At 36.1% G+C, this 26,776-nt stretch overlaps 1 protein-coding gene across 2 annotated transcripts in view; it reads left to right on the top strand.

Moving 5' to 3' along the window:
- The window catches only part of LOC128680734 (uncharacterized), a 118,610-nt gene extending 92,085 nt beyond the window's left edge, over positions 1-26,525 (top strand). For both annotated transcript variants that reach the window (XM_053764086.2, XM_053764087.2), the window contains exons 3-8: positions 11,748-11,956; positions 15,585-15,720; positions 21,845-21,978; positions 22,918-23,033; positions 23,926-24,029; positions 25,551-26,525. In XM_053764086.2, coding sequence (XP_053620061.1) covers positions 11,748-11,956; positions 15,585-15,720; positions 21,845-21,978; positions 22,918-23,033; positions 23,926-24,029; positions 25,551-25,645 — 794 coding nt within the window. In that variant the 3' untranslated portion in view covers positions 25,646-26,525. The remainder of the gene's footprint in view (positions 1-11,747; positions 11,957-15,584; positions 15,721-21,844; positions 21,979-22,917; positions 23,034-23,925; positions 24,030-25,550) is intronic.
- Positions 26,526-26,776: the final 251 nt, after the last annotated feature.

Genomic DNA, 26,776 nt, shown 5'->3' on the forward strand with positions numbered 1-26,776 from the left:
TAGTGACGACGTGGCGTAAACATTGAGACACGATGCTACCATGTGAACCCGCCTTTACTTAGAGTCTGAACTTTTTTCAAACTTGGAATTTTCGATGAATAAAACGTTAGTTGGTACATTCATCATGACGTCACGCGCAGCGTTTGAATAATGAATAATAATAAAATTTGAGAATTCGGCCATCTTGCGCCGAAGGTTTTGTAACTTCGTGAGAGACGTGAAGTAATTTTTATATTCATTTATAATTGGATGACATTCAACGGCTCACAATGCTATATGCTTATATCACGGGTCCAATGGACAAGCACAGCAAACGGAGCCAAATGTATGTACAATATTTGCTTGCACTGGGAATCGGATCTACTCGTAGCACGTCCAGATAGAGGACATACTTGTTCTTGCATTTTGCGTCTTGTATGATGACAAATGATGACTTACGTAGCATAGTGCCCGTCCGCTACTGGAGGTATGGGGTTCGATTCCCAACGCGGGGGAATATTTGAACCTGTGATCACAGATGGTTTGTCTGTGGTTCCTCGTGTCATTTTCTATGTTTCTGTCCATCGGACCCACTATACAAGCCTATGATCTTATGACTTTTATCAATTTATGTAATTTTGAGATACGGACCCCTAAAAATTAAAATTAAACGTCATTACCCAGTTGAAGACAAGAATGTTAATACCACGTTTCAGCGAACATATTTCAACGTAAGTTCAAACTTCCTCAGTATGTAGGTTGGAGCTATAGATATATAAATGGCTAGACACTCCACATGCACATATATTTGCAACGCTTGATTGACTGTGGGAAAAAGCTTAACTTTACGATATTTTTGTAATAATGTTAATACTTGTATTTCTCTTATTATTTTGAGTTAGAATTTGACTATATAATGAATCAAACTCGCTACTCTTAAGATTTAAAGTCTAAAAACTAAAAGACAGATTCGTTTTTTATAATTCCTTTTGATTCAGCTTCGATTATACCATCGGCTCTTATTATTTTATCCAGTTTGGTATTGGTTTTCTTGACAGAAAAAGCAGAGTTCTGTTCTAAATTCAGAAGTTCTGTGTTCACAGGCGCCTATTCACGGCACATTTAAAATTATATAAGAATATATCAAAAAGATACAAATAAAGGGCATTTCGCAACGACCACTGAGAAGAAATACCTAAAACATTTATTTTTTAGTAGTTTTTCACATAATGTTTTTTTTTTCTAATAGTTTAATCAAAGTACATAAAGTAATTCCTTGGTCACAACGTATGAAATCCACGGAAGGTTCAGGTGTAGTCTAAGGCGAAAATTACATGGCATTTTGATAGTTTACTATGTTGCTCTGTTTGGCGGATTGACAAGATTGTAATATATTTTTTGGAGCGCGGCATCTATCCCTATATAACTCTGTGGTTAGGGAATCTAAACTTAAGTGATTAACCGTTCGAGTCTCGGTGAAGCACAATGGATCGAAAGTTTCACGATTCGCATATTTTATAACGCTAATGTGATTTTCGGGTAGCCTTCATAACAGGCTATGTTGAAGTTCGGATCGCTTCTTTTCGTATAATTATGTTTTTTCCTAATATACTTTGGCATAACTTTTTTTGACATAACAGTTCTTACGTGTGACGTTTTTAAGCATAATTTTTTTTTTGGTAGTCTGTGCCTGTCAGACTTTTTTTTTAATTTTTTGGATTGATGAAGTATATAACTTAAAATCTGGCTTAGACTTCATCGCTATACGTTGTTTAGGAACTGAGATATTGACAATAATAAGTTTACGAGCAAACGCACGAAATAAACGCGGGCGAAATCGCGGGCAAAAAAACCTAGTGAGAATTAAATTTTTGAATTTATTTCGAAATTTTAAAGACAGAGCAATCTCTACATTATGCCTATCATACATAAATATTCATTCACGGTGGTAGTCAAATGGTTCAAATCCTACTCATGCCTCATACACACACACCTACACGTGTGTGTGTATAACAATCAGACTCATGCCTAGTTTTCATCGACCACAACTTGTTTTCGGTGAAGGAAAACATCGTGAGGAAACCTAATCTTATTCGATAATTTACCAGTCGTTGTGTTTGTATGATCACGACGATCACGGCCCTCAGCCATGAGGAATACTACTTCAAGAGAAAATGTTCCTAAAACCCAATCGAAAGATCTCGAAAGTGTATTAAATAAAACAATCCTTGCTCGCTTGCGATTTGGTTAATCGAGTGTATCATTCCCACCCGTTTGCTCGCCCAGTTGGAAACTGATACAGACAATTTAGTGGTCTGCAGATCGTAGATTAAATGGGAGTTCTCGCTCTCATCTTCGCGTGTTCCCAGCATTCGGGACTGCGACGCCCGAAGCCAGGGCGATAAATTAGGGGTTTTTATATTAATAGCCTATTATTGATTGATTGGTTGAAAAATTTTGTTATTAAGATTTTAAAGTAATTAATATATTTCTTAGTACTTAATGCATCTTGTGATTTTGTGTTCTTAGTGTAAACGTTTTATATTTACAGTCTTATGGTGTGTACATAAATTAGTAAATTTGACAAAAAAAACAGTATTTTTTTTGCATGAAAATTTGTTTTAAAGTTTACACGATGTTAGTTTAGTTACACGACGAAATGTTTACACGTAACAAACAAAAAATACAAATTTAGTATGCGGGTTTAAGTAATAACATGGAATTAGTAGGCACGTTGTTCGTAGTTACCTACTAATTCCATGAGTAATAATAAAACTCATAGTATTTTTTTATCTCCTCTCTAAATTTACAAAACCCCAATATTTTCTCTTTGGATTTTTTTTCTTCCCTTTGTCATGTTTTTCGCTTCTAACGTGGTTAAATGTGTAAAACAATATATATAAAAGTTTTAACAAACATTGGTTTGAATGAGAGTATAGTTCTATATTGTTCAGAAACAAGTGAATATGAGACAAATGGTTCTAAAATCGTCAACTTTTCCAAAAGTTGGCAATTGACAAGTTATGAGAAACTTTGAATACTATTTAGTAATATGCTAAATTTTGACGAACTCGGTGGCGCAGTGGTAAGGCTCTTGCCACTGAACCGAGAGGTCCCGGGTTCGATCCCCGGTCGGGTCATGATGGAAAATGATCTTTTACTGATTGGCCCGGGTCTTGGATGTTTATCTATATATGTATTTGTTATAAAATATAGTATCGTTGAGTTAGTATCCCATAACACAAGTCTCGAACTTACTTTGGGGCTAGCTCAATCTGTGTGATTCGTTGTTATATATTATCATATAATATATTAATTATCATGTTTAATTCATGGAGCATTAAACAGCGCGGTATTATCTGACCTAGATTTTTCTACGTATACCAGACAATATGAATAAGTGTATTTTTGGTTATAAGAAAGGTATATGCGCCTAAATCTTCTGGGGATGAAATAAGATCCATTTTATACTCTTTATAAGCACAGGTGGGTTTTATAGCGTCTCTGTAAGGCGTGGATTTTAGGAGAATATAACAATGGCATTCTGTAGGCATACGTTCAGCCAGTATTTTATATTTGGAGTGAATTGACGAACTATTTTTACTAGCTTTTACTTTAAAACGATTTGTATTCATACTAAGAATTAACTCGATGCTACGAATTTGCGATTCAGATCAGTTTAGGTCTTAAAGTGGATCGCGCTAAGAAATGATGGTAAGCACTCAGTTATTATATGTTGTTTGTACCAACTTCCGAGTTTATGTTGAGCTGAAAATTGGAATATAACATTTGCTGTGGTGATTTGTATTGCAGGTTTCTTTTAAACCTATCTCCGATACAATTTCAAAATATTATTTACTTGAACCTTTTACCAAGAGTTAGTCGTAGTCGTTTATATTATTTTTTCTTTAGTATGCATGGGAGCTCCAACAGCATTCTCAAATTCGTTGCTGATAAGCCGGACTGTCGGATCCAGTGGCACTGGTCTCGTGTGCACTGCGATGTGTTTGGTGTTGCTGGTGGGGTACAAAATTTCTATATTAATTAATTTGTATTTTATTATAATAACTTTTGAATTCATTTTAATTGAATTTACATACTGTATCATTCCATTTGACTATAAATAGCGTCTAAGACTTTTTACTAACATAATAATGGTTTTTCTTTCGACCGACATAAATGATTATTATTTGTATCTCCTTTTGGGATTCACGGCACTAAGTCCGGTCCTTTGAGAGGCTTGCGTGGGTATATGGATCCAACACGTAGAGGCCCTTTGGAGAATTTTGATGTTGTGTAGGTCTCCCGCCAAGACCCGCTCCCGGATATACCAATGAAATGATATGACCATGAGCAGGTCTGGAGTGTGAACTATTGCAGAATAATGGATAGAAGTACTGGTCTATAGAATGAAATTTGGATGGACTGAAGAAGGGCTATTGTAAAAGGTTCGGACACCTGCCATAAGCATTATTATGCTTAACGATTATTAAGCGACAGGACTCGCCGCTCATTGGATGGGCCCCTCAAATCAGTCGCCGTAATTGGCGACAAAGGGGCAACATTGGCGTGGGCGGCTAAGGGTGTAGAGAGGTGAGTCTGCGGGGCGCGAAATCGTGGTGATCCAGTCAGACGCCCCCGGCGTTATGACATTTTACACTTCCACCCTTCGAGCATATAGCTCTCGCGACTCCACTCTGGCCGGCCGATGAAGGCAAGCCAGAGGTAGGGATCCTGTTACCTCTCGGTTTCCACTCCGACCTTGGGGAAGGAAGGCGGAGGTGAGGAACAGGGGCCTCCCCTGGGAGCACTCAGGTCCGTGGGGTTGCTACTCCCCAACAGCTCACCACAAGCTGCCCTGCGGGCTTATTATTATTATTATTATTTATTCGGTTAACGATTTTTCTTCTCTTTTGAGGCCAAGCATGTAAGGGAGATTATTGAATACAAATAGTGGAAGATGGTCTAGACGAACTTAAGAATTTTCGAGTAATACGGCAGGTGTTGAGAATGACGGCCTTTTGTAACAAGGTGAGTATATTTGATGGCATTGCAAGTGTAGCAAGGCTGTGTTTTGAAGATAATGGTATAATTCCGGTAGACGATAATACTATTGGGATAATATGGACAATTTGAACCTTCCATTGGGTTTTAATTTCGATGGCTAGATCCTGGTATTTGCTTAGTTTGTCGGATATAGTGTTTTGTAAGTTATGGGTATTCGGAATGGCGATGTTTATTTGGTATACTACTTTATTATTATTATTAGTTGTTCTGACAATCAAAATTGTCTGCCTTGACATCAAGCCAAGCACTTCCTTGGTTTGCCTCAGCCTGGTACAAATAACGAAATATAAGATTTATTTAACAAAAGCGTGTAAAACATTCTTGGCTTTTTTATAAGGTATAATAAATATAACTGAGCGGACATTTGTAATTAGTTATATTTTGACTACATCACTGCGCGGTCGTTTACAAAAAACATGCTCCCTTGTCAACATAATTAACGTGACACGAAAATATTGCCGCAAGTTGCAAGAAAAGGTACAGTAATAGGTCACAGTTAGTAATGCGAGTGTTTTTTGTCACATTCTCTATTATATTATTAAGAAAAAGTCTTGGAAGACCAGTGTTAAGGTGGGCGTCTTTGATCGAAAGGTCCCAGGTTCGGTACTACGGCCATACGAGTTTTAATACCAGCCTGAGTCATGAATAGTATAATTAGACTTTTTTTTACAGATATGTCACTTTTGCCACAAGCTTTTGTTGTCGTCAGAGAGATCTTATGGCATTTAACGCCTGACAAAAAACCCATGTCCGTGCTGTAAACGGTTGAGGAGTTCCCTCATTTGGAGCCGTCCGAGCTGCACCATCAGGTCATACTTATCATAATAATGCATTGTCATTGAAACTGAAGCGACGTGGGAAATTTCAACTCTGCAGGTCAACTGGAAGTAGGAGAAAATCTGACTTGCAAGATTTGATTACAGACAGACAACGGGACAGGTAAAACTAAATAAAAGCTTGTATAATACTAGAATACAGGTAAATAATCAACATACCCAGGTAACAGGAATGAAATATACACCTAAAACTAAAACACCAGGGTTATCACACGCGCCTTGCCTACTTTGTGGCCTAAGATCTTTTGTTGTGTTAAATCCCTGTAATCACACCGCCCCTCTCACCCTACAAACCGGAACACAACAATGGCATCAGGAATAGACGAGAGTGAGGTACCTTGATGAGGCCTTAGTCCAAAGTCAATCAGTCCTCTGGTAAAAGTTTAACTCGCGTATGGATTTTTGACTGAGATTTCAGCGCGTCTCCGTGAGGTAACGGGCGATCCAAGGTCGGGCAGTTACTGTGGACAGAGGTTTGCCATAGCGTTTCAGAGGGGTAATGCGGCCAGTCTTCTTGGAACCCTTCCAAGCGGCGACGAGCTGGAATCTCTTTATTATGATTATAAATTTTGTAAAAAAAAATATGTAATTTTTGAAAGTTTTATAAATATAAAAGAATAATGACCTATATCTGAAATACGTGATTATTAATATTGCTAAGGCTTTAAATTCTTAGTCGCCTCGTACGACGTGGGTATTAACAGTAATTATGCCGAAATGCTCTATTTAACAGTAGTTATGCCGAAACCACCAACAAAATTTCGATCCGTCAAATATTTCAAGTTGTGAACCACTTCATTAAAACTCGTCACACGACTGTCACAGTGACGAGGTGACACATAGACACGATACCAACATTTTACGTCGACACAAGAGGAAAAGCAATCTGGCTCGGCGAAACGCGATGTGACGAATTTTCAAAATAAATAAAACCGGCCAAGTGCGAGTCGGACTCGCGCATCCAGAGTTCCGTATCATTATCTATGAAAAAGGAAAAAAATAATGTTATATTGAATTAGCACCTTTACCTATATTATAATTTAATATTAGTTGTTCAAGCAGCGACAGAAACACATCATCTGTGAAATTAGACCGTCACACCGATTTTTTGGGGTCCCTATTGTTAAATTAAAATTCAAATCAAATCATTTATTCGGAACATAGACCTTCACAGGCACTTTTTCACGTCAATTTTTATATTAAATAGTTATTTCTCACAAGCTACAAACAACTGGCATTGTTCTTTAGCGTGCCGTTTTGACACAAAATATTTTGGTATAATAGATTTTTAGAATACGGGTAAATGGGGCATAATTAACTTTTAGGATAGGTTAGTTTGTGTAAGAATGTTGTGCTTAATAAAAAACTACTATTAAAACAATATCCCAACAATAACATATAGTATGCTTTACGTTACGGCTAAAATTGTTAGGCTTATAGATAGATACTATTTTTATGATAGACCCCAATTATTCATAATCTAAATATTCTATTCGTCATATTCTAAATTAAATATTTGCCAAAGATACAAACTACTGGCATTTTGGAACGAGTGCTGATGAAATAATTTCATGTGATAAAGTCTGGTGACAGACGCACAGCGGAGTCTTCAAATCGAGTCCCGTTTAGCCCTTTGACTACGGAACCCTAAAAAGTAACTATGTTTGAATACGTTTTCAATCAACGGCCGAGTGTGCAATGGTAGTTAGATGTTTTTTTTTTTTTTGAAAAATCTGTTTTGGAGTATTTTAATCGATGGATCGGTTGGTCGAGTGTTTTTTGCAGATTCACCCTTTTTTCAACGTTTATTTTGAAAGAATGTTTTTGACACTGCGATCGGCAATGAAAATTTTCAAATTATATTAAAGCGGTGGTGGTCTATTTGTTAATACACACGTGATCGATATGTTTGATCATGTTACAATATTGTATATGTTACGGCCAAACCCCGAAGTACAGCTAGATCTAGATTTACCCGGCCTCATTTAGTTACATCTAGGTATTGCTTCGGCTGTATGGTCGGTTAAACTAGGTCTCTTTCCGTTTTTCTGCACACGTTAAAGTGAACGTTAAAATTAACGGTGCAACCCACCCTTATTGACTTTTACAAAAATATGTTTAAATAAAACAACATATTTCTTCAGTTAGTGAAAATCAGGCTCTTCTCGTAAGTCATTCCATGAAATGGATTCATGATCGAAAATTAAACTAATAAATAAATATAAATAAATATATTAGGACAAATCACACAGATTGAGCTAGCCCCAAAGTAAGTTCGAGACTTGTGTTATGGGATACTAACTCAACGATACTATATTTTGTAACAAATACATATATAGATAAACATCCAAGACCCGGGCCAATCAGAAAAAGATCATTTTCCATCATGACCCGACCGGGGATCGAACCCGGGACCACTCGGTTCAATGGCAAGAACCTTACCACTGCGCCACCGAGGTCGTCGTAATAAAACAACTTTAGTCTTTTTAGATTTAATTTATTATAGTAAAATTGTTTACTTTCCGTGGTACAATCAAATGTGCAAATACGAAACCAATCTTGCGTGTGCGCGCATGAAATTCGCCGCATCCATTTTGCATTAAAATAATATTGGCCCAGGGTTGAAGGCCCGAATAGTATCCGTTTTGCGCAAACAAACCATAAATTTGGAGATTTAAAAGCTTTTATCTCTGTTTGCATTCAAAATATCCCGGCGAATATAAAATTCGGTCTCAAAGTTCTGTTTTCGATGTGATTTTTACTGGTAAATTTGAGATTTGCACTCTCCGTGTGAAAAAACTCGATTTTTTTTTCTAACATATAACACAAATGTATTTAAAACAAAGTCTCCTGCCGCATGTCTGTTTCACGGTATTAACCAATAAATAGTGTGCTTCCTGAGGAAGGTGGTGGTGAGGTAGGTGTATAACTTTGTGTTTTTACCCAAACACAGCCGGGACGGGCCGCTAGTTATTGAAAAAAATATTCATTATATCTATCATATATCATACGAAAAGGCATTCATTCTTACATTCATTCATTCTTACCTTGGAGCCCAAAATATTGCGTTTCATACATTTCAAGAGGATCGCTTCCACTTACTATGAGCTTGTGTGATGAGAATCTCTGCCATGGTTTTCTCCAGAGACGGAGTTCTTCGAAAAGGGCGAAAGAAGAATCAAAAAAGGGCCGGCAACACACATGTTAGAACCCAGATTTGGAGCCCATAAGCTGCGGTGACCACTTCCCATCGTTTGGCCAGAATGCCTGTTTGCCTCCTTTATAAAAAAAATACGATTATGTAATACGATTTGTAATAAATACAGCCATAAAAACAACCCCAGACGTCTAAAAATACAGTTACCAAATGTAATTCACCGATATCACACGTACCAGGCAATCATAAGTTCCGAGGAGTGTTAAGTGTCAGATTTGAAGACCAAAAAGCAACGATAACACCGACGTCGTTTAACATTATGAGCCAACTTCTAACGAGCTGCCGTAAACTGGATAGAACTGGATATTTACTCTCACCTCGGCGTCGCAGGTAAAAATGTACTGTACGGGGCTAACCGTAAAATCTTATGATGGAACTCCTTTGATGTGATGCTCGCCTGGTACTTGTGAAGATCGTCGATTGTTCTCCTTCAAATCTAAGTGGGATATTGGGGTTCCGTACTAAAAGTATGTGAGTAATTTAATCGTGAGAGAGAGAGCGTTTATACTAGAGCTTGAAAAACATACCGCAACCACATTGCGGATCGCCATTGCAAGGGAGATATTAGGAGCACGGATGGAGAGAATCATCATTATATCGAGTATATTATCGCTAACACTGGTGTCAGATTTTATTCAAGCCGCCTAAAGACATCTGACATGACTTTTACGACCACTTACCGCCATCTAGTGGCAGGTAGTCGCATGCACACTAGAGAACTATACAAACTCATATGGCACGAGTAGGATACGAATTTGATCGATGTTTCCAAAGAAGATGTCTTCATTCGAAACCCGTTTCCAAAAGAAAATTATGTATTTTTATTGGAAACCCGGTTACTAAAAAAGGAAAATATATCTGGTTACGAAACCAGTTTCCAAACAATAGTTTCCAATGTGTCCGGAGAGAACCTGTGACCTTTTGATCATGGAGAGAATTATGAGTGTTGAGGAAACGAGTGAGATTTGCAAGGATCGTGGCAAGTGGCAAGTTCTGCCTACCTCGATGGGATCTGAAGGCGTGATAATTATGTATATATAAAATAGAGCGTTTGTAGACTTGCCATCAACACGCTATGCAGAATATTATTTGAATATAATTATCTTATTTTATTATAGAAACAAAAAAAATATATAAAAGCAATAAAATGTATCCTATATATTGCAAAACCTAATCAAGTTTCCCTCAATTATCTTAACAAGCAGCATTCTGTATACAGAACCTTTTTGCGAAACGAGTTCGCTCTTGGCAAGTTCTTATTTTACCCGTGACAGAGGTCAAAACGTCCTAACCTAAACTTTTACAGGGTGTCTTAGATGACGGAAATAAATTGGCCATTACACAAGACTCTTTGCAGCCTCTAGAAAGGGTTCGGAAAAGTTTTATTTTCAAACGTTGCCATAAAGAGCTTATTTTTTAACTTTATATTCTTTGCACTTAACTTTGAGTGGCAGTTTCATTGTTTCTATGTAAATTGTTAAAGGGGACAGTTAGAAATGAGGACGTTGGAGAAATCGAAATTAAAATTACTTTTAAACCTATTTTATTTTAATTTTAGCGGCTGTATTGTTATGAAACTAATAAAATAATTATCTTCATGTTTAGTAGTTTTCACAGCCGAATCGGTGACGGTCTATGAAAATTACTAAACCGCTTGCTTACGATGAAATTATATTTGATGCATCAAAGTTCTGTGTTCAGTAAAATAGGACACAATGAAGTTTTGAGTTATCCAGTTTAAAGTACGTATCAAATTCCAACTCATTTTATTATTATTTGAAAAATGTAAATTTTTTTGTTTGTAATATTGATAGATCTCTTTTTCATCTGAGCATTTTCCCTATTCCTTCCGCGACTGTTGAGCGTCGGAGCCCAGTGTCCGCTTTCCTAAAATTTTATCCCCGCTTCGCACGGTCGTCGGCAACCCTAGTCATCAGACCATTGGTATTGATATATTTAACCATTTTAACAAATTTTTGGAAACGTATCATTTTGTCACTGTTTAGATAAAAAAAATATTGAGTTTATTCCCATAGAGAGACAGAAACTGTGAAAAGTTCCCAGACATGAAAGAGCGAAGTGACTGACCGTTTTAGTACAAAACATCAAAGAGATTGGCAGATCCCGCTGTCGGTACATTACAGACGAGACAAATTGACTATTTGTTTTGTGTTTCAACATGTGTTTACAAATACGAATGCTCACGAAAATGTAACGTTATTCATCTATATTCAAATATTATAATTAAAACTGGAAGTTGGTGTGTTCACGCAAAACATAAAAACTTGTTACTGGTTGGAATTTGATGTGGTTTTCATAGTTGTATAGCGGATGGTCTAATTTAAAATTTGGTATAGGTTTAATCGCGTTACATTGCTCAGAATCCTATATATTGACAATAATAATTTATGAGCGGAGCACGAAGTAAACGTCGGCGAATGTGTAAGGATGGGTTGCACCGTTAAGTTTGACGTTAACTTTAACCTGCGCAGAAAAATGCAAATAACGCCATTTTGTCTAAACGTCAGCAGCGCCGGTAAAAATCAATGTCAAATTTGACGGTACAACTCAAAATAAGCCGCGTAATGTTCTTTGTTTTGTTAAGTGCTTCATAATAACATGCTAAAATATTAATATATTGTCCACAGGTACAGCAAACACCCTACGATCCGTCCAAATCCACGTACCGAAGGCGGTATTAACCGGCCAAGATGCGGAGCTTACGTGCACGTACGAGCTGGAAGGCGCACAGTTATACTCAATTCGGTGGTATAAGAACATGGTGGAGTTCTACAGATTCGTCCCTAAAGAATCGCCGGCGACAAAAGTCTTTCCTGTGGCTGAGATTAAAGTCGATGTGAGTATTTAAATTGTTAGTAATTTGAATTAATGCTTAGCTATCATATATATATATATATTATAATCAGCACTCGGATCACAATCTTATGATTGAATCTTATTGATATGAATCTTATGATCTGTTTTGATATACCTTTTGACTATGTACATTATGTACTTTTATATATTATTAGAAAGAAAAAAAAAAACATTGTAAGAAACAATAATGGTAAGCCGATCTGGCATGATAGGGACCAACACTGTTCAAATGAGTTTATTTCGGCATTTCTTCTCAGCAGTGGTCGTTCTGAAATGCCAGTAGTTTGTAGCTTGTGAGAAACAACTATAAATATAAAGATTGACGAGAAAAAGGTCTAATTTCTGAATAAATTATTTGAATTTAGGTGTTTCTCAGAGCGTTTCGAACGCTGCGGCCACGCTGTCATTACGATCTGTCATTTTTATTGAGGAATGAACATGGAATTATTTGGTACTCCGTACAACATTAACTACTAATTCCATGGGAAGGAATCATTTCCCAAAATCATTCATAAAATTGACATTACCATTAGTACAGATAAAAAATTTTAACGTCAGATAATATAAATTAATTCTTGTCTTTGTTAAAATTCGAACCCTTTTGATACGACCCCCGTCTAATTTGAATTTAAGTTTATTTGAGCCGACGCGCCGTTTACGTTTAGACAAAATGGTGACTTTGCGTTTTTCTGCGCACACGTTAATGTTAACGTCAAAGTTGACTGTGCAACCCAGCCTAACAGTTAATTCGTTCCTTAACCAAACTATTTATAATATAGTAACGACCTACTAAACGTTCACCTTGACTAGAAGCCGTGAAAGTTAACAAGTTAACACGAAACTACATAAATACAGCAAGTCTGATTCGCCGCACCTCTGCTAATGCCTTCGCCCATTAGTGTTCTATATTTACACGTTATGACAGGAGTGGAAATATGGTATTTTTGTTAAATCTATGTTAAGTTTAGCCTTACCATTGTTGACTTGTTACTGTGGACGGCCATCAACATTTTCTTAAACTATAATATAATGGTTGGAATATCATTCGAGGTATGTTTCGGATGGCATCGTCCTTGCCGTTTTGACACATTACAGACGGTATTAGGTCGCAGGGACCTAAGTATTAACCAGTGTCCTAGGTGAACGATAAATGTGGCAACATCGTAGCTCTAAGCGGCGCAATGCGTCAATCCAATCATCCTTATCCTCGCGTTTTCCAAGTGCCATTCGCGGTTTACGTTTTGATGCCTGGAGTTTGGGTCAAAATAATTGGATAATAATTAAGGTTTGAGTATTCGGTTATGATTTTACGACTGGCTCTACTATTTAGGAATGCTGCTGTTTCTTATCATAATTATATTTTCATGGTATCTTACATACATGCCTAAAGCCAGCAATGATCTTATTAGCAGAAATCATAATCCACATGCATCGATATCAAATATATGTATTTATTTCTCTCTATTATCTCTGCATCTTTCCGGTTGCGTTCGATGCTGTGACGCCCTGAGATCAGTGTAAAAAAATATCATTAAAATTTTGAAAATTCGGCTGAGTTTTTACATCCTTCCACCGGCCTGACGTCAACCGTCCTTGAGAAAGGTATTGTTGAATATGCCTAGGCTATGCGCCCCTTCACAAGAGGATCCATATACTAGTAGATCTTATACTGTGACAAAACCTAAGAAAGTATATTTAATTAATCATCTCATTTATGTTTGAGTGCCTTGTTGTAACTTGTGACTCCTTTGTAAATGGTGCAATAAAGAGTTCATCTATCTATATTATCTATCTTAATCACACATATCATTATGTCGCAACGCGTCGTGCAGCATTCCGTTGCAGACTTAGGACATCGGGTTACGTATTCTAATATATTCAACCATTAGACGATATTGGACGTACCGAAGATCAGTCGGGATTTTCAACTGATAGAATTTTATAATAAGTTCTTATAAAATTTCAATACGGATCGAGCTAGATTGAAAGAAGACTGTAAAAGTAATTCCTCCGTCCAGGTATATTCATTCTTATTTTATCATGGAGACAGATTTTCTTTCTGAGATACCTAGTAAAAGGATTTTTGCTAATACATTTCTTTCATTTATTCAGATTAACGACATCGGTGTTGTAGATTAATTAATTGTATAGTATTTGCCTGTTAAATTCCTGAATCCACGTGAAATTTACAAAATATTCATTAAGATTATGATATTTAAATTACGTTTTGAACATTTTCAGCTTGATGTTAATCCTAATTTATCTTCTACATACTTTCCTAATTCATCCAAATTTAACTGGACTATTATAACAATGTAATATTTCTATTTATTATTCAGAACACGAATATTCTATCATGTTAAGCCTAAAATCACATCGCTTGAGTTATAAAATATGGAGTCCATTTGAATACATTTGATGCCTGTTATATAAAGAATCCGCGATAAAAATTTTATAGCGGTACTCCATAGCCTTTTATATGAGGGTTGACAACTTTGAGTACAGTCTACTGCTTGTAAATACAATCCTTCATGGACCTTTAGAAGGAAGGAAGGAAGGAAGGAAGGAAGGAAGGAAGGAAGGAAGGAAGGAAGGAAGGAAGGAAGGAAGGAAGGAAGGAAGGAAGGAAGGAAGGAAGGAAGGAAGGAAGGAAGGAAGGAAAGATATTTTATTTGATATCACTTTTCATTGTATTTATATACAGGATTTTACAATTTGGGCGTATTTGTGTATACCAAAAAGGCTTCCTCTCAGCATAATGTTGCGGTGATCACCACAACGCTGCTCTTCCGAGGACACCTTTACAAAATCAAAATTATATAACTACTTAAAAGTTTAAAACAAAAGTATAAAACAAGCACACTAGGGAGGCGCTACACTGTGTCTAAGTGCTTAATGCAATAACATTTACAAGGTATAAATAATTAAACAAATATATATATATATATATATATATATCGTGTGTTACCTGTTGTGCTCTCAACTTCTTTTCAGTCTACACGAGGATATGGAGTGGTCCTGCAATAGGACGTAACCACACGCCACAGTGTTTCAAAATATAAATTTATGATTCTCTAATGAAGTTGTAAGATATGGCACTAACTTCGTATCAGAAGGATTAATTCCCATGCTATTAGTGTAATATAAACTTTCGCGCTTTGAACACATTACTGCACAAATTGTATTAATTAGCACGAATCTTTTTTTATTTGTCGCTGACGTTTTAACGACCTTGTAGTCGCCGTGGTCGCAGCCAAAAAAAGATTTGTCATTTGCCAAGTAAAGTCTCGTTAATATAATTTATGCAGTTATGTGTTCAAGAGCGAGCATGGGAATTGATCCATCTGATATGACGTCTATTCGACATTTGTCACCATGCCGGCCTACACTGGGCTTCAATCCCCGGTCAGGTCAACATGTAAAATGATCTTTTTCAGATTGACCTGGGTCTTGAATGTTTATAATAGCTATTTATATGTTATAAAACATATTATCGTTGATTTAGTATCCCGTAACACAAGTCTCGAACTTACTTTGGGGCTAACTCGATCTGTGTGATTTGTCCTTAATATATGTTATATAAATGTAATTCCCATGCTGATCTCCAGGTGGCAGCATCGGACCAGAATCGCGTGGTGCTCCAAGAAGTGGACAGGACCCTGACTGGGGAGTACCAATGTGAGGTGTCAGCTGACGCGCCTCTGTTTCACACGGAGATCAAGTCTTCTGAAATGGTTGTTGTGGGTAAGTGGATACATTTCTCTCCCTCTCTCATCAGAGATTCATCATCATCATGGGGTGCCATCTTCGAATTGAAGTTTGGAAGTCAGCATACGGAGACCCTCGCGGCTTTGGGTCACTATTTTCAGTTCAATTGTATCTAAGTCCGGTCCAATCCTATATGTCATCAAACCACTTTCGTCGAGGGCGGCCAGGAGGTCTTTTGCCAGGGATTTTGCCTTCAAGAATCAGTCTTAGATATTCAAACTATTATTCAATTCATCTGAAATTATTCTTTATTAACTAGCGACCTGGCCCGGCTTTACACGAGGTCTATAAACATTTGGGAATAAATTGTGTATAAACAGTGAAAACTGAATAAAAATCCGTTGCGTTTAAAAGAAGAAGAAACCAACTTTGTTAAACTATCTTATGGTTGCGTTTAAAAGGAAGGTTAGACAAACGCAAAGAACGTCTTTGTTTTAAACTATGTAGCGAATTTTCTTCTCAAATTGTTATTTTACACTAACTGGATGCTGGATGTGATCCACCTGATGGAAAGTGGTCACCGCAGCCTATGGACACCAGCAACACCAGTAATTAAAAGGACGTTGTCGTTTCCTGAACGAATCTATTGTTGAAGTGCTTTAATTATAGCTTTCACGATTTGCCATCTTAATAAAAAAAATTACCATATCAACTCACTATAACAGCGTCGTTTTGTTGCTGAAAGCTGAAATTATAGTGTAATATTGAAATCCTTTATTGCATTGAACAGGATACAATACTTAATGTCTAAATTAACATTATTGTATTAACAAATTATTGTAATAACATTATACTGAAAAATGGTAAGCCCTTCTGGCATAATAGGGACCAACACTGTTTGAATGAGTTTCTTTCGGCATTTCTTCTCAGCAGTGGTCGTTCCGAAATGCTAGTAGTTTGTAGCTTTGGTAAACATCATTTAATTTAGAATATGACGTGAAAAAGTGCCTGTGAAGGCCTAATTTCTGAATAAATGATTTGATTTTGATTTTAACACATAAATAATTGCAATGTCAATCAAAAATGCCACCCCGAATTGTACCCGGTTCAAAAGTACCCATAACGCTAGCTGCGTTTCCTCGTTGGATAGCAATTGATAGCCTTTGAACCAGGCACCATCCGGAGCGGTAGTCATATCCACGACACCTTAAACGCCGTCCTATAATCACTCATCAACAAAGCGCTTCGTCTTCGAACACCATGGGCCAGCCGTTTCTACAGCAACTGGAACAAACTCGTACTGATTGGATAGAACAGAATACTTGGCCATTTGAAGTACAGCTGCCACCCTTGCAGCCGCCCTAGGAGAACGCTTACTATTAGTGAGGTAGGACGCCGCACATGTTGCGTCCCATAAAAGGCAGCGCCTCGGTATTAAAGTGATGAATATTGTAATTCTAATAGGAAAAATTTATAGTCCCGATATTCCCCATAACCTTTCATTATATATTTCTAGATCTGGTAGTCGACTCGGTAATCGCATGAGTTCTCGTTCGGTTCCTTGTCGTACAAATTATATAATACTAGATTTTGCCCGAGGCCTCGCCCGCGTGATTGTCCATTGGAAGCAGTTATTTTTCCGGGATGTAAAGTACACTGTGTCCTTCCCCGTACTTCATACTATATGGATGCAAAATTTCAAGAAGATTGGTTGAGTAGATAGAGCGTGAGGAGGTAACATACTTACTTTTGAATTTATAATATCAGTAAGGATGTGGTCATTGCAACAAAATCAAATCATTTATTCAGAAATTAGGCCTTCACGTCATATTCTAAATTAAATGATATTTACCAAAGCTACAAACTACTAGCATTTCGATACGACTCACTTGTTGCTGTATGTATGTACTTTAAATTTTGAATCCATCTGTGTTTTTACAAGCGACCCCCTACCATCTAGTGAAGCAGTTGGTACTGTCAACAACACATCAAGTTACCATGCATAAGCCTCTATGGCACAGTAATAACGGCGAATTTGCAATGTATTTAGATATGTTGATGTGCTGTTGACAGTACGTACAATGATATGTTGTGCTTTGCGGTATGTTTTATTCTAGTCCAAATTAGCTTCTCCTCACAAGTAAATTATATGGTTTAATAAATTAAAAACAAAAGAATAATATGGACTCAGCAACAAATTTCCTAAAAGTATTAAACGTCCGCAACACATTTTTTCGGTCAAGAACGCATAAATTTGTCTTCCGCCAAGAGTTTTTAAAAACAAAATAAGAAACAAACCTAATTTAGGGTAATACATTTACTTTGCACAACTCATTAAACCCACATCTTTTGGAGTACAGTAATTATTTACGCGTGGGAAATGTTCAAACCGTCCGACCGGACTGTAACATTCAATATTCTTTATCCAATTTTGGATGATATACATCACTTATTGACGTAAAAAATATACTTAAACTAAGTCTAACTGCTGACATCCAAAGCGCAGGTGAAGAAGAAGCGGCGCAACAAACTTCACCGCAGTCTTTTTTTTTTTCTAAAACCTACATATTTCGACGGTACGGTACGTTTCGACGATATTTGAAATGTATTTAGCTAATAGAACCACCAGATTTACATGAGGTAGTACAATGGTTGTCTGCATACCATTCTCTCATTCTATTTCTGCAGCATTGTGTTCCGGTTTGAACGGTGAGAGGGCCAGTGTTATAAGGTAGATGACTAATTTTCATTTTGGTAACTTTTCGAAGGCCCTTATATATAATTAGAAACACAAGTGAAAAAAATACGGTGATTTTGTGTCATATCTTTGAAAGCAATGTCATTGCTTTCAAAGATATGACAAAAATAAAATCACACATTTTAGTACTCGTCCAAATGCTCCGTATTAAATGATAACTCTAATGTGACGTCACGATAGAGTAATATCTTAGCGAAAAAAGCTATTTTTGTTCGACAGCTACCTTAATTATCGTGTTTATGGTGATGACTTCTTAATAAAAGTTTTTATTTTTTTTTAATGAACAATTTTCCAATCAATTTGTGGTTAAACAATCCGGGTCTCTTTGAAATTATTCACTTCTTTCGTAGACTATTTGCCCGTCTCTGCTTGGAGGCAGCCGACATGGGCTTTAACATATTTCACAGTAAAACAGATTAAAATCAAGTTTTATGGCCAAAGTGGAAAATAGTTTAGGAATCTCAGCATTTTCGCCACATTAAATATTAATTGACCGAGCGAGCGAAGCGTGCGAGGTCTAACATTCTACTTGGGACAAAAATACATTTTTTGTATGTATGTTTGTAACGCGATAACTTTCGAACCGTTGGTCTGATTTTGATGAAATTTAAAAGGTATGTAGGATCTGTCATTACAATTTTTAAGTTCGTGGGGCATCAAAATCGGTTAAGTAGTTTTTGAAATATTCACAATTTTGTAAAAGAAATATTATGTTCACGAGGTCTAAGCTCGCGGCGAAAAATTAGTTGTTTTTTTATCATTGTTGTGGTTTAACTTCTCTTAAAATGGTCTGAAGTCCAAGAAACCTAAAACAAACTCGGAATATTCAAGTGAAATGCAAATTAAATTTCATTACTGACTAATCCAGTCTAATATTGTAAATGTGAACTTTGTTTATTTGTGACCTCTTCAAGCTCTATCTACTAAACCAATCTTAAAAAATATTTTAAATATGGAAAAAAACATACACTACCTTTCATTCCGGGAAAATGTACTGTTCCGGTGGAAAATTGACGCGGGTTAAGTCGCGGGTAAAAGAAAAATTCGGGTAATTATCAAGGTTAATAGTAAGATTAAATAATAAAATTCTTTCTTTTCGAGTGTGTTTTTGCTAACACTGGTTTTAGATTATATTTTTTAAGTCGATGCATAAAGGCATTTGAAATTACTTTTTACGGCTACCTGCCGTCTTCTACGGGCGGTAGTCGCATACTCACTAGTGTGCTAATAAGTTAAGTAAGTTATATAAAATATAATAAAAACGTAAGTACTAATGTTAGAAGCTGAAACTACTCCACAATGAAAATTTAGTCATGAAATACATCATACGAATTACACCCGTTTTACTAGTGTCAATTTTACCACAATTTGTCACCCACTTCCCGGCCATAAATTGAAAATCCGCGCAAACAATATTTCATCCAATTTACCCGAGAAACCCGCAAAAAGTTGAACCTGTACGAGGCACGCCATCTGCCCACTTTTCAATATTTTCCCCGATTTTCGGGACTCTTTCTAGGGTTACCAGTAGTTAAACTATCGATAGTGACACGCGCACTTTAAATCGATATCGATATTATATATTTTATACATAACGTCGGTAACTGCTAATATGATAGCTCTAAACTTAAGTTATTTGTAACTAGCGATCTGGCGCGACTTTGCACGAAACAAACGTGAAAATCGAAACAAAATCCGTTGTGTAATTTAAAAAAAGAAAGCTTAGAAACAGACAGACGCGGGGGTGAATTTGTGTTAGTGATTAGGTACATCTTATTTAAAGGAAATATTTACTTTATTAAATTTATGTAATAATTTCATTTATTTACACCGACTACAAAGTATAATAATAAAAACGTGTTTCATAACAAACCAAATCAATTCGAAACTCTTGAACTCAACTTAATATTATACACATTGTTGATCGATTATATATTATATTGACGTCAAAAATTTCCTATAAAGGTATCGACTTTCAAAGAAGTGGTGCAACAAACTTCAACGCAGCATTTTTTTTTCAAATACCTAAATTAGCAAAGGTGGTTCTTTATAGAATAAATCTTCGTCTTTTTAGCGTCTCGAATAATTTAACAAATGTACTATTAAGTAATTGCGCGAGCAGTAGCTGGCGACGTTGCGAAACTAGCACCACCATGGCAGCTATGAAAAACGGGAACAAATGCGCGCCATTATACGTCAAGAAGACAGGTGTCACTGAAGGGAAATTAAAAGTAATAAAAAATATAAAGCATTTATTGGCAGTTTCTTGGCACAATATAAACAAAAAAAACATAAAACAAAAGTGCACCGCGTTGGGCGGGCCATCCATCAGCTAACTCACCATCGAACTAGGTGACGTGAGCTTGTATCTCGAATGGTAAATAGCATCATGAATGCCCCTGCAGTGCAAAGTTGAAACAAAAACAAAAACTTAAAATAAGACATTTGAAAAGGGTACAATAGTTCCCAAGCTAGATTAATCTGTGCTTTGGGAAACCGTGCAATAGCATTAAACAATATTAAAATGAGAAACATACTATTATTTTCTATACCTATGTATATAATAAAAAAGTAGGGCTATTGCTAAAAAATGTTTTCAGCCGCCAATCGAAATCAAGCAAAATACCTAATGGTTTTGTTGCGTGATTAAAAGTGCATTTATTAATTGCGTATGCGCACTGTTTATTGAATGGATTGCAATTTAATTATGTTCTGGCATTTCTATGACAATTATAACGGTACAATACTAAATTTCATATCAATCCGTCCAGTAAATCTTTTTTTTTTTTTTTGTATTTACATATTATCTATAAAACTAATAAATTAAACTTACACATACTAAAAACTTACAAATCAAATGTTTACAAAATTGGCAGTCCCTTTAAAACGTCTAGAACATTGTTAATTTATTGATTTCATGCGTTTGTCAAGAATAAAATTAAACTATCGATAATTTTTACGTCTGTAACAATAGCCAACACTATCATTTTTATTAGAGAACCGTCTATATATTCGGTACGCATCTGGCAATATGTTGAATGTGTTTGATAAAGAATATATGTAGGCTTTGTTTTCTGCACGTTTGTGCCTCGTTTTTGTCAAAACGATGAAAACAGTTTTCGGTTATATGTGTCAAAAACGTAGTTTTCGGACAAATATTTTTATTGGAAACACAGGCATTTTCAATTCCGTGTCTCGCTTTTTTTATTAGCGGAGTATTTGAATATAGTATTTGATATTAAACTGTTCACGAAACTGACATTGATTTATGTTTCAAATAGGTGCGCCCTGGGCCTAGAGAGAGAGAGAGAGAGAGAGAAAAAGAGAGAGTAGTTGGATGTATTTACATAATTTCTACCAATTTCCACCACAGCCTCTGATCATTTGTAATATCTCCCACAGAACCACCTCTAATCAGCCCCAACGTGACATCGGACAAGATGACGTACTCTGGAGGTGACCACATTCACGTCAACTGCTCGTCTCCGCCGTCGCTGCCTGCTGCTAACATCACGTGGTTCGTCAATGAACAGATGGTCAGTATCATATAAAATACATAATAAAAAGTCACAGCATTTAATCAGAAATTAGACATTCACAGCAACTTTTACATGACAAATTTTATATTATACTCGTATAGCAAAATTTCTCAAAAAACAGCTGGCATTTCAGAACGACCATTGCTGAGGAGTAATGTTGAAAGTAACTCATTATTGTTCCAATGGATCATGCCAGTAGGGCTTGCAAAAGGGCAAACAATATACTATTCTAAAATGAAATACTTAACCTTCTTGTGCGTGTTAAAAAATTCTAATTGTATCACAATACTGGCCACTTATAAAAAAAAAAGAATAAGAAAATAGACTTAAATTTTTGACTTTGATTACTTGATTGATTACCCTTGGCGCGATCATTATTTCAAGTTCGTCGTGCAACGCACCCTGCACGACGGTGCAAACGTCAGCGGCGCGCCGGTTAAAATCAACGTCAAAAGGCAAATTTCGTCAAATTTGACGTTGATTTTAACCGGCGCGCCGCTGACGTTTAGACAAAATGGCGTAATTTGCGTCTTTCTGCGTTAAGTTATCGTCAAAGTTGACGGTGTAACCCAGCGTTATTCTTTATCTATTTTGTTAAGTTAGAACATGTGAATATGAACATTTTGATAAATCATCGTGCGTTTTACTCTATTTTTAAAAAAAAGTACGTTTTACATTACAATAATGCACAACTGCGTAATGAGTTACAATGCGATATTGAAATCGGTGAAATAAGTGAACTGAATTGGTGAAATATTAGGTATAAAATATTTATTTTTTACAGAACTGGTATATTAGGTTTGTTAGTTAACTCGTAATCAACATACTCTTTCTTTCATATATATATATATATATATATATATATATATATATATATATATATATATATATATATATATATATATATATATATATATATATATTTCTATCATCCAGGTACCAGGTTTCACGGCGAGTCATACGCTCAACTTTAGTAATGGCTACGCGTCAAGTCTTGCCACATTGGAGTTAGAAGCAGCGGTCATGTCGCCGGTGCCTTCTCTCATGATACGGTGAGTGTCTGACGCTGTTGTCTTTCAGGGTTGAGCTCGTGTCGTAGGTGTGCAGAATGTCAAGTTTAGTTTTTGTTTTGTCTTCATAACTTTATTTATTGTCAGTTTTATTACCAAAAAAAAAAAGAAAAATATTAATAAATCAAAAGAAACTGATATTTAAAACAAAAAAAAAATCTTGCAAAGCATCGTGCCAAGGACGCTAGATTCCGTGTTAGATAGCGACGCCAATCCTTATAGTTTTCACTATATCACGTCGGTTCTTTTTTGACCTATGAGTGATACCTGCAAATAATTGATTAAATGTCTTTTACTCAACCACATGTGTTCCTTTTTCCTCCTGTGACGCCCAAAGCCCTGTATAAATGTAAAAAATAACCCCGATGTAACTGAAGATCTGACTATGATTTTGCTAGATTCCTGCTTAACTAAAACCCTCTCTGTGAATGCTACTGCTGCATATCAGCTGTCAAGGCTTTACTTTCATCTTTTAGTCGCCAAAATCAATATCAAATCATTTATTACAGAAATTAGGTTTTCACAGGCACTTTTTCCCGTCATATTCTAAATTAAATGATATTTACCAAAGCTACAAAATACTAGCATTTCGGAACGACCACTGCTGAAAAGAAATGCCGAAAGAAACTCATTCAAACAGTGTTGGTCCCTATTATGCCAGAAGGGCTTACCATTTAAATATAAATGTATGTATAATTTTTTATCACTAATATAATAATGTAAGTACACAATAAAGTACATGGTCAAAAGGTATACTGAAACATATTATGATTGTGATCAAGTGCTGATGAAAGGAAATAAATCATGATATCCATGATAGGATGTGTAGTTGTCCTAACTTTCTATTGTTATTCATGTGTAATCTTTATCACAGATGTGAGGCAGCAATATTCGATGTGTGGAAATCGACCAGTCACACCCTGGTGTTGCGCGAGCGCAGCGCCAACCCAGCCTCGGCTTTAGGTAGAAGTTTTACAGGTATATCACATTTATTTTAATATTTATAGTTAAGTGCACTTATATTCCTGTTTTGTCATAGTGGTACGATAGTGGCAGTTAAGCAACTTTCGCAATAATCCCTCATTAGATGGGTGACCCAAAAATATATATTATTGAGCTCCTACGTGTTTCGGAAAGCACGTTTAGCCGTTGGTCTCAGCTGTGTTTATATTGGTCCCATAAGTCTATAGTCTGGTTCTATATTTATTCTTTAATCCTAATTAATATTATAAATGCGATAAAAGTTTGTTTGTTATCTCTGTACGCTCTGTTTACACAACAAATCTTCTTGAAATTTTGCATACATGTAGATTGAAGTATGGCAAAGAACATAGGCTACCTTTCATTCGGGAAAAATGAAGGGAATTCACGCGGGCGAAGCCGCGGGCAAAAGGCAGTAAGTAATACGTAAAGAAAACCGGTGCGTCTGAAACATTAAAATGTCAGCCATTTTAATGTTTTCACGATAACATGTCATTTCGTCATCACTAAACTCGATAAATAAAATATATGGAAAAATTAAGCATATAAAATCTTATTCTTCATAGTCGTATTCCTCATGGCTGAGGGTCGTGGTTGTTACGTGGAATGACAACTTTCTTTGGCATTATTATTAATGGAGTGGTTTGCCATTGCCTTCTCCATTTCACATACAAGTTAATAAGAATCAACCAGTGTGCAGGTTTCCTCACGATGTTTTCCTTCACCAATGAGCAAGTGGTGGACGATGAAAACTACTATACATGAGTCAGACTGGTATACAAACTCATGTGGCACGAGTAGGATTCGAACCTGGGACCTTTCCATCCACAGGCGGGCGTCTTAACCATTACACCACCACCGCTTCAAAAGCTACAACAAAATCTTAGAAGAACGTTATTTTGTAAGTAGCTCCACAGATGAGTTTGCAGTGTAAGTGGTTCTATTGTTGGTTCTCGGCCAACTTGTGCATTGGCAAAGTTGAACATTGTACTGATTAATTTATCTGATATTTTCAACTTTTAGAACAAAAACATATTGTCGTTGGTAATATACTCTGGCCGCGTTCTGATTGAGACAAAATGGCGCGATGCGGTGCGACATCAAAACAAGAATTTACAAAAAATATAATTTTTGCCACAAGTTTTTTATTGTTCAAATGAGTTTCTTTCGGCATTTCTTCTCAGCAGTGGTCGTTCCGAAATGCCAGTAGTTTGTAGCTTGCGAGAAATAACTATTTAATATAAAAATTGACGTGAAAAAGTGCCTGTGAAGATCTAATTTCTGAATAAATGATTTTAATTTTGAATTTGAATTTGTCGTCAGAGGTATCACGTTGCATTTCACTGGCAAAAAAAATCAATTGTCGATTCCTGTAAAGTCGCTCTAATAATCTATAACGCGACGATTGTCTTATCGCGTCGTATCGCATCGCGTTGATATTTAACTCAATGGCGACGCAGAGTATTGTTGAATGATATAAAAATGTTTGATAATTAAGATTATTATTTTTCTTCGCAGGATCATCAGCTGAGACATGTTTGCCAACAATCATAGTCGTTCTTCTCCATATATTCTTACAGATTATACTAACTTATACAGAAACTTTAAGATAGCTGATATAGTCGTATAATTATATTGTAAGTAGTTTGTTCTCAGGGTTTAAAGCAATTTCATTGGTTAATGTAAGCAATTAAGCGAGTGAATTACCTAATGTATATTTTTCTTTGATAATGCTTAATAGAAATGATTTGATATTATAGTACACCGGACAAGCTACGACAAATTGTTAAAATATATAATGCTAGATGTTGCCCGGGGCTTCGCTCCCGTGGGAATTTTGAGATAAAATATAGCCTATAGCAATCTTGGATAATGAACCTTTCTAATGGTGAAAGAACTTTTGAAATCGGTTCGGTAGTTTCGGATATTACCCTCCTCAAACATACGAACTCACAAATGCTTTCCTCTATGATTATACCCGAAATATTTATTAATCATCGACATTTCCAAAATCGAGAAGAGTGAATAGGCAATAATTATATTTTGAGCTTGCGTGTAACATCTCATATTTGCTTCCCATCTGACTAGATAGGTCAAACGCTGAGTGCGTTTCAGATATAGAAAAATATAGGAACTCATCTTGTGACTTTCCATTGTGAATATATTATTGAGTTGGTTTATTCGTGATCAATCTATATGGGAAAGTTCATTTTCTGCCGATATCTTTTCTTTTTCGTGTGTTTGCTAAAACTGGTGCCAGATTTTATTCAAGTCGCCTAATCACCACCTACATCTAATGGTAAATATTCGCTTAACTGTCAACCAGTGCGCAGGTTTTCTCACGATGTTTTCCTTCACCGGAAAGCAAGTGGTGGTCGATGAAAACTATTGTACATGAGTCGGATTGGTATACAAACTCATGTGGCACGAGTAGAATCCGAATCTGGGACCTTACGATCACAGGCGGACGGTCTTGACCACTGGACCATCATCGCTAATCACCGCACGGATAACACTGTAAATTCTTACATATTCATGTACGTATATTAGTGAGGGGCGGCAATTCTATAAATATCGCTCAAAAAATGAGATTTTATCTTCTGAGAAATACCTTTATTATATGATTTTCTAGGATTGTGAGATACTTAATAGGGCTGTCATATTAAATTCTTATACGATTTTCTATCATATGTAAATTAAAGTAAAAATTAATAATTTTTTTTCAAAGTATGAACGATATTGTT

This window comes from Plodia interpunctella, chromosome 25 (genome assembly GCF_027563975.2).
Source record: "Plodia interpunctella isolate USDA-ARS_2022_Savannah chromosome 25, ilPloInte3.2, whole genome shotgun sequence".
NCBI classification, from domain to species: domain Eukaryota; kingdom Metazoa; phylum Arthropoda; class Insecta; order Lepidoptera; family Pyralidae; genus Plodia; species Plodia interpunctella.